This window comes from Aphis gossypii, chromosome X, assembly GCF_020184175.1.
Source record: "Aphis gossypii isolate Hap1 chromosome X, ASM2018417v2, whole genome shotgun sequence".
Classification (NCBI taxonomy): domain Eukaryota; kingdom Metazoa; phylum Arthropoda; class Insecta; order Hemiptera; family Aphididae; genus Aphis; species Aphis gossypii.
In genome coordinates this window covers 20,872,149-20,892,015 of record NC_065533.1, presented here as the reverse complement: position 1 = coordinate 20,892,015, position 19,867 = coordinate 20,872,149, and the positions used below count along the sequence as shown (strand labels likewise).

General features: G+C 29.4%; 1 protein-coding gene across 2 annotated transcripts in view; it reads left to right on the top strand.

Annotated features, from left to right (window-relative positions):
• The window catches only part of LOC114128053 (protein Teyrha-meyrha-like), a 133,216-nt gene that overhangs the window by 12,023 nt on the left and 101,326 nt on the right, over positions 1–19,867 (top strand). For both annotated transcript variants that reach the window (XM_050205349.1, XM_050205350.1), the window contains exon 3: positions 2,953–3,547. In XM_050205349.1, coding sequence (XP_050061306.1) covers positions 2,953–3,547 — 595 coding nt within the window. The remainder of the gene's footprint in view (positions 1–2,952; positions 3,548–19,867) is intronic.

Sequence of the window (19,867 nt, the reverse complement as noted above, 5' to 3'; positions counted from 1 at the left end):
AATCAATCTTGTCCACTGCATATGACCCACCACCCTATTTTGCGTTCAAATAAAGCAACTACGAACGTTGATCGTTTCCTTTAAATAGGAAATACTGAAATACTGCAGTATTGAAATACTGTAGGTATCAACACAGTAGCGTATTTGTTCATTATTGACTCTATATAAATGTATTAGTTAAAAATTAGTACTTAGGTAAAATAGTATAGGCAGTTCTATACGTATTTAATGCCAAATAAATTATATTAAGAATTTACATAAATTATTGCTTGAAAATTATACTAATAAATTACTGTATGTTAGTTTGACGTCATGATAGTGTCATTAAGATAATTGCATTTTGTATTGCTTATAATAATAGTATTTTTATTTAAATTTACAATACACAATAATTGTTTTCGGTTTTGATTACAATATTTATGGACAAATTACGTTATAAACTAATAATGGAAATAATACTTTAACAATTTAATAAGGTTGAGTTAGTGTCTATAAATTGTGTAGGTAAAATTAAATTTTATCTTTATAATTTAACATCATTGTAATTTGTAGCTGATTAATAAAATGCTTGCATTAAACACAGCTTATTCGCATGTTACAGTAGATAATAATAGTTTTGTGGCTGATGATCAGGATAAAAAGAATCTAGTAATAAAATTGTTTTTGCAATGACAGAATTCCAATTTAAAATGTTCATAGTAATGAATCGATACTTCAACAAAAGTTATATTAAAAGTATTACAACGCATATTGGCATAAATTATATATTGATACTAAAAGTTAAATCAAATTTCAAACACGCGTGTGTAAATTAATGACAATAGTCAACGAACATGCTGATCTATATTATTTGATTACTTGGATATTTGACTTGTATATTATAAGTATATTAAACTAATTAGTAGGTACTGCTAAAATTAAAAGCTTAAAATGAATTTTACTATGAAGATAGAATATCTGAATATATATACCTAATATAACATGTAGATATCAATATAAAACGTAAATATATAAAAATCGGATTGTTTTAATATAATTATATATAACTATTTATGATTGATGTACAATTAATTAAAAACGAATACTCTTTTATTTTAGAATATAATATTTTTAGTACGAACATTTGGTTTTTTGTGTGAACATTTTGACTTTAATATAATTTAAGACACACAAAAACTGAATTTGTACACTTATCAAATGCTTTATATTGTACTAAATTTAATTTAACCGACTATTATATAGCATAATATTGTTTATTTGTTTTGTAATTAAATTAAGAGTGTGTTTCTTAGAAAACGATAATATGAAGCTTAATTTAAAATATAATTACAATTAAATACCATATATACTTATTATAGTAGCAAAATCACTTATGTTTGTCTTGAGTTAGATCGTAATTTAATGCATAAATGCATAACATAGTAAAATATTATTTATAGGTTTTATATTCTTGTATAATAATTTTTTTAATAACAATATTTAAAATAACAAAATATAGTGTTAGTTTAAAACTTGAATGCGAGTTGCATTAACTTTTATATATTGTTATAGTACACCGGTATAGATTAGAAAGTTTAAGATACTTGAATAACTTAATTGTAGCGTTAGGGTCCAGACTGATAATTACTTTGAGATTGTTAGAGAGGATTACGGCATTTAATTAATACATATATCACCGTGAGTTATTCAATATAGGTGTTACAGATAGTTGAATTTTTTCTTGACATAGTATTGTATGATGTGCGACTTTTAATATGATTTTGTTTGGAATATAGCTTGAATCATGTTTTTACTTATAGTCGAAATTATATTATATTTTAAACTTTATTAACACCCAGATAAGATAACTAAATATAGAGATAGCTATGGAGGAAGTATGGGTGAGTTTAGCAGATTGGTCAGTTTTATAATTTTCAGCGATATTGTTGTGCTTTGGAATCCACAAAAACGAGATACTTACTATTTTCAATTTTGGTTGATCTAAATAATAGTTTTTATTGATATTTTTTGTAATATCGATTGGATGGTGAATATTTTTAATTTATGTCAACTCACCTAGGCAATCGATTAGTATTATAACTTGATTGTTTTCTACTGATTTAATTGTATATTTGACTGCCTTAAGTATTGCTATAAGACGTATGTGGTATATAATGAACATTTATTTGATAATTTTAGTGTCTACGCTAACGATTTCTGTTCCAATCTTTTGGTCTATTATCGATGGGTCTGTAAAAATTTGAGATTGGGTTTACGGTAAAATATTGTTGAAATAATTAAAATAAAGTTTTGAATAATTAGATTTCTTAGGAAGTTAATTAAGTTCGAGATTTATTTCTGATCAAATAAACCAAAATGAGGAAATACTAATTTCTAACAATATTACGTGTTTAAGATTTTTCATTTAAATTTTTATAAATGCATGTATTTAGAAGATGCAGAAATTTATTGTAGAGTTTGTAGCAAATGATTTCCAGTTTTTTCTAAAAATAAAATTGTTTAATAATGATAATATAGCTGCCCAATGTCTATTTTTGATAAAGGTTGTGTAAGAATGAACTTACTATAGTGTGCTTGATTATATTGAGTTTGTAGATGCTTAAGAGCATGATTTAACCAGGTGGTTTTTGTGCCAAATACTATTCTTAGCATCATTGAGTATATTTTATTAAAATAAATATTGTGCAATTATTATATCAATGCTAGTATTTTGATAGTTTTGTTAAACATTCTACTTCAGACCGTGAAATCTAAATCAGATTGTTTCTTAAACACCAAAAGTAACGCGAGAGTGGTTTAATTGACAAGCGTAAAATATATGTAAATTAAGGGTAGTTACCTAATATTTTCGCTACTTAAAATAATATTATAATGTGCAAATGTCCATATATCACATGCATGGTACCAGCCCCGTCACGATTACGTGTATATCGTTGTTATGTGTGTCGACAGATGCACGACCTCAAGCACCTACACATTCCGTTCAATATGAGGTTCATGGAGAACTACCCGGCTCTACCCGCGCACCTGCTGCATCATCTGCAACCGCCGTTCTTGCATCCGGCGCTGGATCCGCGGCTATCGTTTTCGCCGGCGGGAGTGTTTCAACCGCTCGGCTCGCCAAGTCCGCACCACCAACATCCGCACCACCAACATCATTCGCACCACTCGGCCGCCGCGGCCGCGGCTAGTCTCAAAGGGTTCACTTCGGCGTTTGCGCCCCCGTCCAAATGCTACAAGATAGACGACAAACAGACATCGCACGCCGAAGGAGCTGCACAACAGCAGCAGCAGCAGCAACAACAGCAGCATCACCAACAACAACAACAGCAGCAGCAACAGCAGCAACAACAACACCAGCAACAACCGGTGCCACCGTCGTTTCCGTATCCTCCCAGGAGGAGTCCTTGTTCACCGGGCAACATGCCAGTATCGCCGCCGTCGTCCAACGCCACCGCGACATTGCACCAGCAACACAAGGACGAATGCTCGGACAGGGACACACCGAGTTCCGGCGCGATTTCCGAAGACGGCAGGATGATTAGAAGTAAGTGTATTTATTATCATAAAAGTTTTTTAAAATTAAGTCCCGTACATAACCACCGTATACAGTCTAGGCTTAACACGATCGCATACTTTTTAGTTTTTACCAATAAAACATAGGTACACAATACGATTGTGTTGCAATTTTTATCTTTAAATAGGTGTTTGATAAGACACAACATCGATTGCGCATTTGCGCCACATCAAATATTTTATATTGTTATTGGTTTTGAAGAAATTTAAAGCTATTATCATATAATGTTTCTAATTGTTTACTTACGTGCACTATGATAATATACTCACATATTATTAAAACAAATATACATACAATATTAAAAAAATATTTAAAAATTCTAAAAATTACATAAACATTGCTTGTTCACATTTACTGACCCATAGTTGCTATATAATATCTACTAAAGACCGTAATAGTATAATTGTATGGATACTATAGGAAAAATTTCTAAAGTTAAAAAATGTCAACTATTTTAATTCAACAATGTAAAATATTCTTTGTGCACGATCATATTGTATTTTCTTAAATATTAAGAAATAAAAAAAGCTCAATCGTATATACCGTGCAATTTATTGTCGGTACAGTATAGCACTGTTGTCGGCGACAGGTATTCGGTTTTTTTGCGATAAATAATTATGTGCTACATTGCGCGAATATAAAAGTAGTAGGTATAAATATTATTTGTATAATATACATATGTACGTGTAATATTATGACCATCGCCTATTTTGGATGCGAATTTTTTGGTACTTAATATTGATTATCGCAGAGTCGTTCTGTAGTGAAGTTAATAGCATTTGTCTTAAACTGACCGCGGATTGTCATGTGTACAGGTTAACGTTGACAATAATAATAGACACTTGAAGGGTAAATGAAAACTCGGAAGTGAACGTAATAATATGCACGTATAGATAGATAACATATAACAAAATAAAGTAATTACGCCTCAAGTATAATATGGACTTAGCGTAGTGTAATTTATATAATATAATATATTTAAAAATCGAACTTGCTCTTGAAATACTCAAGTAGAAACTAGAAAGCCGATATTATTGGTCTCGAAATAGGTAACGAGTATTATTGTTAATGGAAAAACGATCGATATATCATAGCTTTATTGGCAGTCACACCGTTAAAAAACTCGGGTCCGCAGTTTTGATTATTGGTGTTATGGTCTGTGTGGTATAATAATATGGTATTACCTACGCTTGCACCCGTATTCTGATCATCGTTATTATAATGTCTGTGGTTTTAGCACACCTGAGTAGTGGGTATTTATGTGCATAACATAAATTATGTGCTGTATAGTTATAGTTTACTTAGAGCACCTATATTTATATAGTATACTTTATACGCACTGTCTGAATCTCGTTTCTTTTGCAATCACTTTTCGGGCGACAGCATTGCGTATCACATTACATCGTATTATTCGGATTACAGTCTCATAATAATATTGTAACATGTAGAAAAATTTTAACGTTTAGTGATTGCAATATAAATATTATTATAGTATAAAATTATGTATTCCATACCATGATGATTGAATATTATGATGTTCTTAATTGAATAGCAAAAAAAAAAAAAAAATTAAAAACAAAACATTTCGGTTTAGTTTACGAACTTGACAGATAGGTAAATAAGTTTATAATTTTTATGACATTAAAAATGATTAAAGTACACAGATTTATCCATCGAATTTAAGTATTCAAAATGTGTATTTATTTTTATTATTATTATTTTATGTTTAAAGTAAAAATGAATTAATAGAAAATCTAAGCTTGATATATATATATTATATTTTTTTCTAACACAGTGATTGAAAATAATGAATATTAAATTGACGACACTATATTATTGTAATAAATAAATATCAGTATAAAGGGCGTGCTAGGACTATTTAACAAATATAACAATATTTTTAATGGAAGTCTGTAAATTAATAGTCTTGTTACACCTTATATTACATTAGGATAATTCAATACCCGTAATTTTCAAATATGCAGAGGCAGATTACCTCTGTATACATTTTATACTTTTACTTTTTAGGTATTACAAGTTTATAAATTTATTATTTAATAATATTTTACATCTGTAAATAGTATAGTACTTATGCATAAACATAAATAAACTCTTTGAATGGTTCACACAGCAGTTTAGAAAAAAAATATATAAATACGATATACTACGTAATATTATCCAAATAACATTATGTTCTCCGCTAGTGATCTTGTAGGTTATGCAATTTTTTTTTTACATATAGTACCTATACGTACTTATAGAGTTTAATGGTTTGTTGGAGAAAACGCGTATCGTAGGAATTCACAGATAATCTTGTTGTTTTGTGTAAAAGTTTCCAGTAACGAGATTGAAGGGTGAGCCAGTATATGGTGACGTGAACGGTGTGGAAAGGCACCGCTAACAAGCGTGACATTACGTGCCTCATCAATAGCACATGTGTCGCCGGGAAACTTTATTATAGGTTAGCGTCAACTTTTGAACGCAAACTATTACATGGGTACAATTTACCCCTTTCTCGGTACAAAACTTCTATGCAACTGACTTCCGGTATCCCTTTACCGGTATACCGACACAAGTGGCTAATATTCCAGGTCGTTATGCATTGTAACAAACAAAAACAGTTGTCGACCGTCTGTCTTTTGCAAACTGGACACGATAACGGTTTATAATGACTGTTTTGATAACCACATTTGAAATTTGACTGAACTACTACTCCACCGAGTTGAAGGCTTTCTTCAATATATTATGCGATCTATTCTGTTCTTACACTGCAGTTGACGAAAACTTATACTTACGCTCAGCTGTTGTTGATTGGAAGTTTATAGCACTGCCAAAATAATTATTCGGGTGTGACCGGCAAGGCCGCGTGTGTAGCAAGTTCTCATATCGAGGTACCTCTATTCACTCATAAAGTACCTGACATAATATTAATATATTATTATGTACAAAATGTCCGAAATTGGAAATTTAGCTGAGAATTAGTCCTGTTCACTCCCCGTTAGTAACAACTTTATGAATTATTATTCAAGTCAATGTAATAATGAGATATTATACTCAATGCAACGTCGTTCATACTTCGTATACACAAGTAATTCCTCTCGTTAACATGCAGTTATTAAACAATTTATGATACTTAACTTCCCTATTGATGCAGTACGTAGAAGTGTACTTAAATACTGTACGTACTACGTCTGTATTCTTCTATATTTTCTGTCCACTGATACTCGTGAAATTGAATCTATTGTAGTTACTACTACAGTCTACAATAGATAGTAGTATTACCTTGCAATAATAGTTGGTCTTTTATTATGTATACGGGAAATAGGTGTGCATATTATTATTAACTAATGCGATCACTAATCATACCACCACTATTGTAGATATTTATATTTTTATGACGATTATACTCTGTTTATCATATTATGTTATTCAAATGAATAATACATGGATTAAGATTTAACTTATTCACATCTTATACTTGAATAAACTAAGCTCAAAAACACTATAAAATAATTTGTTTAATAATATCAGATAATTAAAACGAAGTACATATTATATTATGATACCTACATGAAATAAATAGTAAATGAAGTAAATTTTATAAATACAAATATATTTTAAATGAATTTATAAAAGATAATATTATCTAAAAATTTTTTATGATAGTTCGGTAAAGTAATGTAAAAAACATGAGGTACATTTTTAATAAAAATAAAATGCCTATATTAAATTTATCAATAACTATCTTCAACCATGAATTCTAAATTGTGCAAACATAATATAATATTATGCAAACTAAAAAGAGAATTTGGTAATTTTAACATTAACTCTGCGTATAATGAACGTCTATCTATGCGTTAGTATTACTATAAAACTTATTATATAATATAGTAGGAATACAAGATTATCTAAAACAACAAGGGAAATCATAAATAACCTAATCCAACTAATCCTGCTTAATATTTATATATGATTGAGTGTTATCTTTTATTTATACTATTTTCAGTAACTTGTAAATTAGTTACTCTATACTTCATCATATACATATGTGTATCTTAAAATCAAATAATAGACAATTTCTACATAACGTCACTTAAAAATTTAATCGTGTAAAGCAGGTTACAAATTTGATAATTATATTCAACAAGATTAACTATTATTATGTTTGTTAACTAAATCTACTTGTATAGCATAAACACTTAACTGCGGATAATAAATATATTATACAGTCATCAAATGTGTAGTTTTAGATATAGTACTTAAGATTTAGTGTTCAATTATTTCTTACGAGTAAAGGCATTATTCACATTTAATCAGGTTATAGTTTTTTCTATTTTGAGTGGCTATGAATAGATTATTGTTTTAAAGAAAGTTATCGGTTTTACTGTGCAATTTGTTTTATGACTTTGGATATAAGAAGTATTCTAAAAGTTTTATACCATAAAATAGATATATTTTGAAAATTACTAGCGATTAATGAAAAACAAAATCATTTTTTAGCATTTGAAGTTTTACAGCTAAGTTATTTGGTATAATTGTATGTTTGAGAATGTTTGTTTTGGTTGAGTTGTTCATCGTCTTATTATAAGTAAATATAATTGACAACATTTTCAAAAAATGTGAACTATTCATTAAACTAATACAGTTTTATTTAAGAGAAGTTATATTTATACAGAAACGTTTATAAATTTTAATTTTAGTTATTAATGTCTATTAAATGCAATTTAAATTTATACTAATAACTAGATTGAGTGATGTGAGGTTTAAACGTTTGTGACAATGTATCATATATCATATTATATTTACGAAGTAGATGATTGATCAAAATGCTCAATGAATAATGTAATAATGTATAAATAGGTAATATTAGTCGTGTAATAAACATAATATAAATGTGATAATAACATTATAATAATATATAATATTAATATTATAACATACGACTCTACGAGTATGTTGTGCGTATTGTATAATTACAATAAGGTGGTCGTTAAATAGTCAGTTTGTTTTCTAATTAATTTAAGATTTTGACTAGTTTAATTTACCGTTGAAATAACTTAGCTTTTATCTGTTAAAATAATTCATCGAATTTGAGTTAAAAATATTTTGAAATTTTTGGTTTTTATGGTTTTGTGCATTAATTACTGTACTACAAATGTCATATTTTAATATTGAACGACCTTAAATTGTTTTTGTTTTTGAAATGAAAAATTAACATTTCGGTTGTTAAATTATTATTCGTAATTTGTTTAATCGTCATTCACGGGTATAAGCTGCAGTGTACATAATAGTATTCTAAAATCGAATTTATTATTTGTTAACATTGTTAACTGTAACGTTCTCGCTTAACGATCTCCGCGTGACCGCGTTAACTCGACTCGACTCGGGCTAATTATTATCGTGACCCCGCCCACCATTGACAATAATAATAATAATAATAATAATAATATAGCGTCGAGAGAGAGACTTTTACCTCGCACAGGTGTCGGCGCGGCAGATCGCCCCGGCGGCCACTTGTAGCACGCACACTAAATATTATACGATAATATTATTATCCTCGCACTATTAATTGCCGTAACGCGGCGAGTCGTCGCAAATCGCAGCGGCGGCGACGGCGGCGGCGTTTGACGGACGGTCGTCTCTTCGTCGGCGGCGTTGCCGAACGCGTCGTCCCGCGTAGTTTCGTTTTTGCCGCCTCGTTCACATTTTACGGACGGACCGAGACGACGAGACTCGACCAACGTCGTGTGTTGATAATAATAATTATTATGTTGTTTCACGACGGGTTTTGCATAACACCGCAGCTAGTCGGGCGCGCGCGAGTTTGACGGCGGCAGAGCGTCCCAAAGGACTCGTGTGCGCAAAACATTAAATTGTCAAGCACGACGACGAACGACACACACACAGCATCCGACGTGTATTTTACTTATACGCGTGCGTGTGTGTGTGTGTGAGGAACTATAATGTTAGGTCGCTTTACGTAGATATATAATACGTATGTAAGTCGTGCGCATAGTGTCGGGCTATGTACTTATATATATATATAGGTATAATGTACTCGGCAATCGGGAGCAGCGTGTTTTATTCCACGTTTTGTTTTATTCACTGCGTTTCGTTTTCTTCTTTTTTTTTTCGTCTTTTTATCCATTCGTTACGTTTGGTTTGGATTTTTTTTTTTTTTTTAATAGTATTCGCGCGGCTTTGGTCTTACAATGGTTTTTAACAAGCTGTGGGTGATGGAGAGTTCTCCGCATGTCGTGGAATGTCGTAGAATGCTAAACGCCGCCGCCGCCGCCGCCGCCGCCACCACTGCCGCCACCACGACCACGGTCATGTGTGGTGTCGTCGTCGTCGTGTACTTACATATATATATATATTATTATACGTAACAGTAATAATATATACCTACCTTTATTTTATTATCGTGTATTCTGTTATTGAATCGTCGTACTGTGCCGCGCGAGTACATCTCGATTTTCTTCAACGTTTTTTTTTATTTTTTGACATCTTAATATACGCGTATAATATTATTATAATTGTTGTGCTTCCCTCCCCCACCCCCTATATACGTCATAGAACAGTTTTTATGACACCGACGGAACATTATGTCGATGTTAAAAACTACTTCCTAGTTCCTATACCTCCGTGTTTCATTTATTTTGGACTTGCTGAAATCTCTGACTCGAGAATAAACCCGTTCAATAGGTACGTGTAGCGTTGTAGTAGTAAAGCTGTTTATTATCATTTATCATTAATTATCCGTGGTAAGACCTATAATATTTTTAGAATTACATTTGTCTGTAACTTTTTATGTCTAATTTTATATTTGTGTTAAAGGTTTACCTTTTTAACACTATACATAAAGTTCTGAACTGTATTGACCGAGACACAAAGTAGGTATCGACTATGTCATTTTATATCCATTCCTATACATAACACGATAATAAAAACGTTTTTATCAGTCGTATGTTCGTTTGATGGTTTCTATATACATTTTTAAGTTCTCTGTTAGATGCGACCATCTGCATATGTGTTTTAATACAAAAACGTAGGTTGTATCTTGGGGATATTCATCATGTTTATCAGTCCTGAAATTAAAAATAAACCTGGTATACTATTTAATTTCAACGTATAAAAGGTTTATTAATTAAGGGGATTGGAAGCGGCGATTTTCTGTCTTTGTCTAACACACGTGTAACATAGAATTATAGACGTATTTTATTTCCAATGTACCGATTAATATAATGGAGCCATAAGAATTTTGAAAACAGATATGAATTTGTTGTCAAGTCTACTTTCTCACATTTTTGATATTATCCCCTCAAAATCCTAAAAGCGATGTATTAAAAAAAAAAAAAAATTAAAAAATTGACATATTTCAATTTTTGGAGAAGTTTAAACTAAAAAATCATTATTGTGGCTTTAATATAAACTAATTGATAATAGTAACTAGTTACATATCATTGAAACGTAATTAATTCGTAAAATTAGAAGTTACTTTTGGAAAAATGTACTAAATTCGTTATGTCATTCGGTTAAAAGTAACTAAACTTTAATTTCTTAAATAGTTTATTTTATACAGCTTAGCTTTTATACATCCATATAAATTACAAGGATTCGATCAAGTTTTACTATTTTTGTTTGTCCATACCAAAAAACACTATATAATTGTATGTTTTAGATTATTTTTAAACGTTGAAACTTGTATTATACCTACATTTAAAACACTGTATATCTTAATTGGTGAAATGAGACATGAAATTACATGGCGTTTAATTAAGACCGGAGATCATGGGTTAAACGAAACGGATTACAGGCTCTTTATAAAATAGGATTTATTTAGTGTTACTCTCTTCCCACCTTTCATTGCAATTTGGAACACCGTGTTTTGTGGACCGAGTATATATGTCTTGTCATCGGTTGCCTGCCAACCCTATGAATTATGCAAGGCGTGAAACACCATATAGTAGTTTATAAAACGAGGATTAATATGTGATGGTGGTAGTTGGTGTACAACTACTGGTCATTTGGGGACCCGCAGTACCGACGATAAGCGCCGTAATTCCTTGCGATTAACCGACTACAAGATTACTTCGACCCTTGTCGACTAACGTCAAAAAGCTTCTGTGATCTGTGCCAAAACGCCCTTATTCCCTCTTAGTAAAGTATTACCTTTTTTTTTGGCATCCTGCGTCATCAAGGTCATCTATAAATTAGATGTCCCTTGGATGAACCCATGTATATGCTACGTATAATCACATGTGGATCATTAACGTGGCTTGTTTGTTCTTTCTTTCGGATTTATAAAACTTGTGTTTTTAGCCAAGCCATTCGTTCACGGTTCATATTCCTAGTCGATTCATTAGAAGTATAAAATACTTACACATACGGACCATTTTTAGCCGTAGTATTTATTCTAAAACATTGATTTTAAACTAGGTATACTTAACTCATTTTTTTTTTATTGTAATTATTAAAAGTTTACAATTTTTTAGAAATTTAAGAAAAATATAAATGTAAATAATATTATTGTATATAATACTAAACTGCAGTAAATTGTTTATCATAATACATTTATATTAATAAAAAATCCATTCATTCATGTAATCAATACTAAATTTTGTTGGTTCAAAATATATAAGTCAATGATTCTTATCAAATAATATAAGACATTATTTGCACTTCTCAAAAGGAAGTTGCTTATTATGTTCAAGAACTGTAATTGAGGACTAAAAAGGACTAAAATGTGATTAGAATAAAACATAAAATATTATCATTGAGTTACAAACATTTAAATATTTATTTAGGTAGGTTCAATGTACAATATATGATAAGTATATCATATATTTTTATTTTTATTGAAATTTTGTAATTTACAATTAAAGTAAATAATATTAATGTATTATACTTAGAATATACCAGAATACCTGTAATCTGTCGTTAGTATTGCCAACTTAGAAATTTTTATATTTGTTTGTAAAAATGGCATTAGTTGATTCTCTTTGAAGTGTATGTATGTAGTGGCAACTATACTATATAACTATTAACTAAATTATTCTGGTACATAAACTACTTAAAAAATTATTCATCTTATTATTTATTTTGTTTAATATTATACCTTTGTAGTTTATACTAAGTTTTGGTGTGGTGTATTTTGATTTTTTAAATCATTTATGAGTTTTCTTCAACACTGAATAATAATATAAGTAATTAAATTAGTCACTGTATGATTGAGTTTCGTTAAGACATGTACGATCTACATCTATATAGTGTATAGATATAAAAAAATACTTACTTATATGTGTATGCATTGGGCAAGTATTTCCCTCTACTAACAATATAGAGCTTACCAAGTGATTATAAATTTTATAATATATTTTTTAGTATGACTATTAAAAGATATAAACGTACTAAACTGTAAAAGCTAACTATCCAAAATACAAATAAATAACAATATAGTTATAGTAATTGAAAATTACTTTTTATTATGTTTATGACACATTAAAAAACGTTTGTGTAGAATATGGAAGAATTTAATTAAATGAACCTCCATAAAAAATATAATATATTCTTTTTCAAAATATTTAGATAACTAAAAATAATCGGATGGTTAAAATAGACACAAAAATGAAACATTATACATATTACTATACACAAGTAATCTACAGTATTATAGTAGGCGTATTCACTAATGTTTCAACTGTGTGTAATCTATGAATAATTATTTATGAAGTCGAAATAAAATGAATGTTATTGAAGAATAGTAATACATACCTATAATATATTAGGTTAAGGTATAATAAAAAAATTAAATCTGAAGATTTTCGTACATTTTATTTACATCTATATTTTGTACAGTTTCTGTTTCGATTTGTTTTGATTACGCATTTATAATTTGTTATGCACTTGAGTTGTTTTCTACTGCAGCTCTTTCCGACCCTCCAACCACATTTATAGAATACAACGCATGACGGGGAAAGGAAAAGGGTACAGCCGTACAGGGCCTTTTATGGTAACTCGATATTAATATTGACGGGTCGGTTTGGCACTGTTTGGTAGAACACATCACCGCCACCACGCAGATTTCTGTGCAGCAAAAGAGCTTTTTAGAGCCCACATTGATTACCCGACTGGAACGATATGCCGGGAATGTATCTGGGGGTGTTGCTATATTATTTTCATATTTCCAACAACGTTTTGTTATTATTCAATCTCCAAACACCGTCCCCATCGCGTTTTTACTCTTCGTAGTGCAAAGTGCATTCGACTGATAATTTCATCAAACGGTATACACCGTGTACATTGTGTACGACTGTTTTCGGTTCAATACATATTTTCTAATAAGCCGGGATTATATTGGTTAACCAATTTCAACCATATCATTGTATCAATATAATTTTCCAAGTCATACCTATAGAGTAGACAGTGATTCGGTATTTTTGTTTTAAAATATCGTGAATACTGATTATGTTATCTCGATCGACCTATATGTGTAAACGGAACTAAGTGTGATCGACGTGGTAGACAATTCTGATTCACGGTTAATAATGAAAAAAATTTGATAACATATATTATATAATATGAGAGAGGCTCCCAACACACATTTAAGGGGGTTCAATTAAACCACCATAAAAATTGGGTAGTTGTGCGGGTAAAATAATATTGAGTACCTACCTTATTGTAAAGTGACAAAATCTTTCTGTTATAGTTTTATTGAACATAAAATAAAATTATTTATACTTAAAATGATATATTTTTTATAGGTATGCTAAAAAAGGACATTTTCAGAAGGGTGGTAAATTTGAAGAGGAGGGTTATCATTAATCAAACAATTTTAACTGGCTGTTACAATTTCATTCTGTTCTACTGAATAAAACATATTGGATATACCTATGTAATATATCATACCTATACAATTCGGTAAAGCTATTTATATACATCATACATAGGTACTTATTGTAATAACTCGTTGGTTTAGGTTTAGGTTTTCTTATTTGGTAGTTTGTTATATGTGTGAACCTGTAGTAATTTTCTCCCCATTTTTCCGGTACAAATTAGGTGACAATTAATTGTTATCGAATCTGCTACCATCATCAAAGGGTTTCCTTTCTCGCCTCATATATTATATATATATATATACCTACGCTATGTTTATATTATGTACACATTGCGAGTGTGTATAGGACAGCATTGTAATAATAACGACTATATACACACATATTATGTTATGCAAAACACACCATCCCTATGGTGCGGTACACGCGCGTTGTTCACGCGTCGTTGACCCCGTATTGGCGAAATTTCCTGACGACCGTGGTGCAAACAATCGTTATTACCTCCTTAATCACAATTCCACTCCCACAGTCGTTGATAATTAATAATAATTGGAGCTTAATCACATCAGTCTTTGATACCCGCGTTCCAATATAACCAGTCACATAATGATAATATAACATGCCGTCACGTTGTACAATATGAAGTGCGTCTGAAAACGTTTAACTGATAAAATTATATTTCATATAGCCATAAAAGAAACTATAACGCACTATAAATTTGTATTTTGGATATTAACTTACCATCTTTACATACCACCTAATACTATCTAGTTCTTTTCTCAAATCCACTATAATTAATAGGAAAATAAGACATATTATTATCTAGTATACAATAATTTTCACTGCACACGAATTGCGTCTCAAAATCCTTTTTCTACACGATTTGTGTCGCGACGTAAAAACATTATTTTCTTTCCCATTTCCCATTTTATATAGACTAAGGATTGTCAATAGAAAATTATGACTATCGGTTGGTTAAAAATATTGATTTTTATAGTTTTTATACAATTAGATGTAAGTTAAATGAAAATGTAAAATAAAATAAAACCGGACGTAATATTATTACGTTCGGCTTTATTTTATTTACCTAGTAATTTAGATAAGACCGGACGCAAGTCATATAGGTACCTACTTATCAATTTTTTATTTCGGGACGCAATTCGTGTTTAGCCTATCATATATACACATTTTTTTGATCCGTTTTAAATGGTAATTGATAAGTTAATAAGTCTGCACATATTTCAAAGATCGTTTTAATGGTAAATACATTTTACAAATAGAAACTTTCAATTCATGTAAAATTTTGTTTGTGTATAACTTAATATGATACTGATGTTAAATTATTTTTGGGCATCAAATTATATTTATATATTTATACAAGTGTAATTTTGATTATCTATAATACTTTTACGCTTATAATTACCGATACAAAAACCAAAAATTAATTATTAATGATAATTCATTGTTATTGTATTTTTATTATCTCATTATAAAATAACATTAATATAATAACGTAATTAAACTAAATAATGCGCGTGTCGTTTACTAATATTCCCATAGGGTTTTAAAAATAAAACAAACAGATTGTGATGAAATTATTTTATCAACTTATTATTAAAGTATATTCTATAAAATTTTAATTATTAAAAAAAAATTATATTTATAAGATTTAAATATTGATATGATGTATAAGTAGGTACTAAAATAAAACATAGTAAACTACAGAATAATTCTATCTATATTTTTTATTTAAAGATCTTATTTTGAAAATAATTCATTCAAAATAAATTTTATGGTAAATACAAAAAATATAACAATTTACCTGTATTATATTGTTTACTGTAGAATAAAGTATAGGCATAAATCAATTTAGTTACATTTTAAATATTTTAGTAATGGATATAATATATGTGTATAAAATAGTTAATTGTATTAAAATATTTTCTGTTTTATATTACACGATATACCTATGTGTGATCTTTCAAAGTTAAATTAGTAAATCTTGTTTTTCACAAATTTAAACTTATTTTTAATAGACCACCTACGAAGTATATTACTTTACGTCTATTACTTCTAATAAAAACGTAATTTACCACTAAGTAATTCGCATTAAATAAAATCAATAAAAAACGCGATTATAAAAATCCTGTTTTATTTTATCAGTTACAGAACAGGTTTTTTGGTATAACAAAAAGGAAATAAAATACTCAAAATTTAATTGTTTTTTTTTTTTTTATATATATTATATAAACTTTAACAGTCATATATACGGTGTCTAATATAGATTTGGAGAAATTACATAAGGTACAACTTAAAATTTGTAGATTCTACTCCAAATATACTATAGATATAGTATATAGTTACCTTAAAATGTGGTTTACGAGTCTCATTTAATTTGGTTTATTTGGGAAATAAACTATTTTTTATATACTATTTTATACAGTATAACAACAATAAAATTAAAATAAATTATTTTATATAATTTCTGGATTCGTAAACTAAAACATTACAATATTTAAATGTTTATAAACGTAGGAAAAAAATCGAGTATTTTTAAACATTAAATACTACCATTAAAGTATAATATAGTTTGACAACAATAGTTTTTTAAGTAAAATAGATTGGTACTTTACTAAATATATGTTAGAAAAAACGACGTTGTGTTATTATATTTTCTAAATAATGATTAGTTTCTGAATATAGATATGGAAATTTTCACATTATGCATAGGATGATTGCTATAAAACGTATTTATGTATTCAAATTTAAAAAATGAAACAAAAATAAATATTTTCTGTTAGCTGTTATAATAATTGTTTTTCATCATTTGGTATTGTAATCATTACGTACCACAGTGCCATAATATAATATTATCCGTATATATATAATGAAATGTTAGCATGTGCAGTTAGTATGGGCTTACCGATTATTACGTGTAAAAAAAGCCCAACGCTCTTGTATCTTCGTCGTGTGAAATCCGCACTTGTTTACACATTGATTGGCGATAAATCCTCGGGACTTTCAAGACCGCATGAAAGGGGAGTAAAAAAAAAAAAACACATCAAATTATACGCATAATACGAACGAATGGGCTTTACACAATGGCGTAGGGCGGATGTGTTGTACCACTCGAGCGGGTGAGAGAAGACAAGATTTATTAACGGGCGACCGCTAAAGTTTAATAACGTGTGAAAACAGTTCCAACGGCAGACCCTTATTAAAAACCGAAATTTATAAGCGTATTATGCTAACGATTTATTGGAAACCAATAACTGGCTACAGGGACGACTGGTCGGAGTATAAGCTCGGCAAAACGTGCGGGAAAAAAGAAAAACATATATGTATATAAATTATAAACACAATGTGCTTGTACAGTTTTTAGTTTTCCGTTTTATAATGCGACTTATTATTTGGCTGTATCCCAAAAACTTGTGTTTTAAACGATGCACTGTCTTATATAATAATATTTAACGATGGAATTGCGCGAATGTCGAATGGAGAGCGTATATTATAATTTTATACTATTATATTATATTATGTTTAGCGACCAAACAAAGGTACAAAATATATCAATGGCTTGTACATGCGTGCTAACGGAAATTAGATATGAATAATTTAAAAATGTTTAGTTAAATAATAAAAATATTATAATATTATCATTGAGAGTTAAAGAAAACCGTTTGGATTTTATACGAGTATAATTTAGTATAATACAAACGTTTTATAATCATAATTAAATTCTACACTGTGTTTTAAATACGATTAATTATAATATTTCACATAATATGCATCCCCTACTATGATACGTGATACGTGGTGTAATTTAATTTCAAAATCTTTGATTGTGCATGTTAAGAGATTTTTATTTGACATACTCATATGAGGATAAAACATTTTATACTGAATTGTATTCAGACATATTATTAGCTCCACACAGGTGCACGGCAATTTATTATACAAATATAAAAAAAAAAAAAAATAGAAAATTGTTTCTTTTGAAAATATTTCTTAGCTAAATTTTGATTTTGATTTTGTACCATAATTTTAACAAATTCAAACAATATTAATTTCTACACAACTAATAATATTGTTAAAGTTTTAGTCCATCGTTCACTACTCGTTTAATAACTGTTATACTAATCTAAAATACTCGTACTAATTCATAGTATGCCTATATTTATTATAAACGCATAATGCTGATGTATCATGTACAAAAAGACATGGTTGACGACACCTTTAATCTCTATAACATCGATATGGTAAGCATTTCAGTGTTTGATTTATAAGTAAAACCCGTTTCTGTGTTTTCTGATTGGTTAGGTTACAGCAGGATGAATGCTCATCGCCACAATTTTACGGCTGGACAGATACGTTGGAAGCAATCACTGATAAAAATGTATAAACTACGTATGAATCATATAAATGCATTATTATTTTCTTTTTGTTACTTAAGTTCGGAATTTTGTCTGCGCAGCTCGCTCTTAGCCAATTAGACAGACCTTCGTCACCCCAGCTGCAATAAACTATAATATATTATTGAGAAATATCAAAAGCGCGTCGTATTCATTCTGTATTGCATCTATAATGTATACTAAGAGTGGTAGACTTACTTAGGAGTTACGTTGATTTTTTAGAGTTGATATGTATGTATGTTATATCTGTAATCTACCTTGTTGCACGCGTTAATCGTTTTAATTGTCATTGATTATCGTTAAAGTAAATAATCTCGCACTAAAAATGGAGACGAATTACGTTTTTATTCTATTCAAGTTGAAACTTATATTTGATAAACTAATAAAGATATATAACTGTATTGAATAAAAATAATTTTAGTAAGTCAAATAAACAATATTCTATATAAATGTAATGTGGCTAGCGTAGGTGCACACAATATGCACATGCGACATGCATCACGTTATATATGTGCGTTATGTTATATATTAAACTGAAATTCGACGCAAATAATGCATGCGCGTGAAAGTGTGAATAATAATAATAAGCGAGTAAGGGGTAGTTGTCATCATTGGTTTTTTCGACATCACAGGTTCCGACATTTTTTCACCCTATTCATGTTGCACTCGCATGCAATAAAAATGTTAATTAATTTTGTACGAATGGACGTAAAATTGTCTACCGATTTAATGTTTCTATAATTGCATGGTAGTCTGCGGTCCATAAACGAAATGGAAGTGTCACAAACACTAAACAAACGCATCGGAATTGATGGGACATTTGTATCTAAATGAGTCGAGAGAAACTCAATATAAAGGGGAAGAATGTTTTGATTTTGTTACTTTATGAATAATTAATGTAACGCATGTACAATCGCTTTATAATACTGTTATGTTGAACAACTGATTAACATATTAGTATATTACGCTACAATTTATAAAAATAATTGCTTCGAAATCATATAGTTTGCGTTAAACTATTTGTTTTACTTAAAATGAAACCA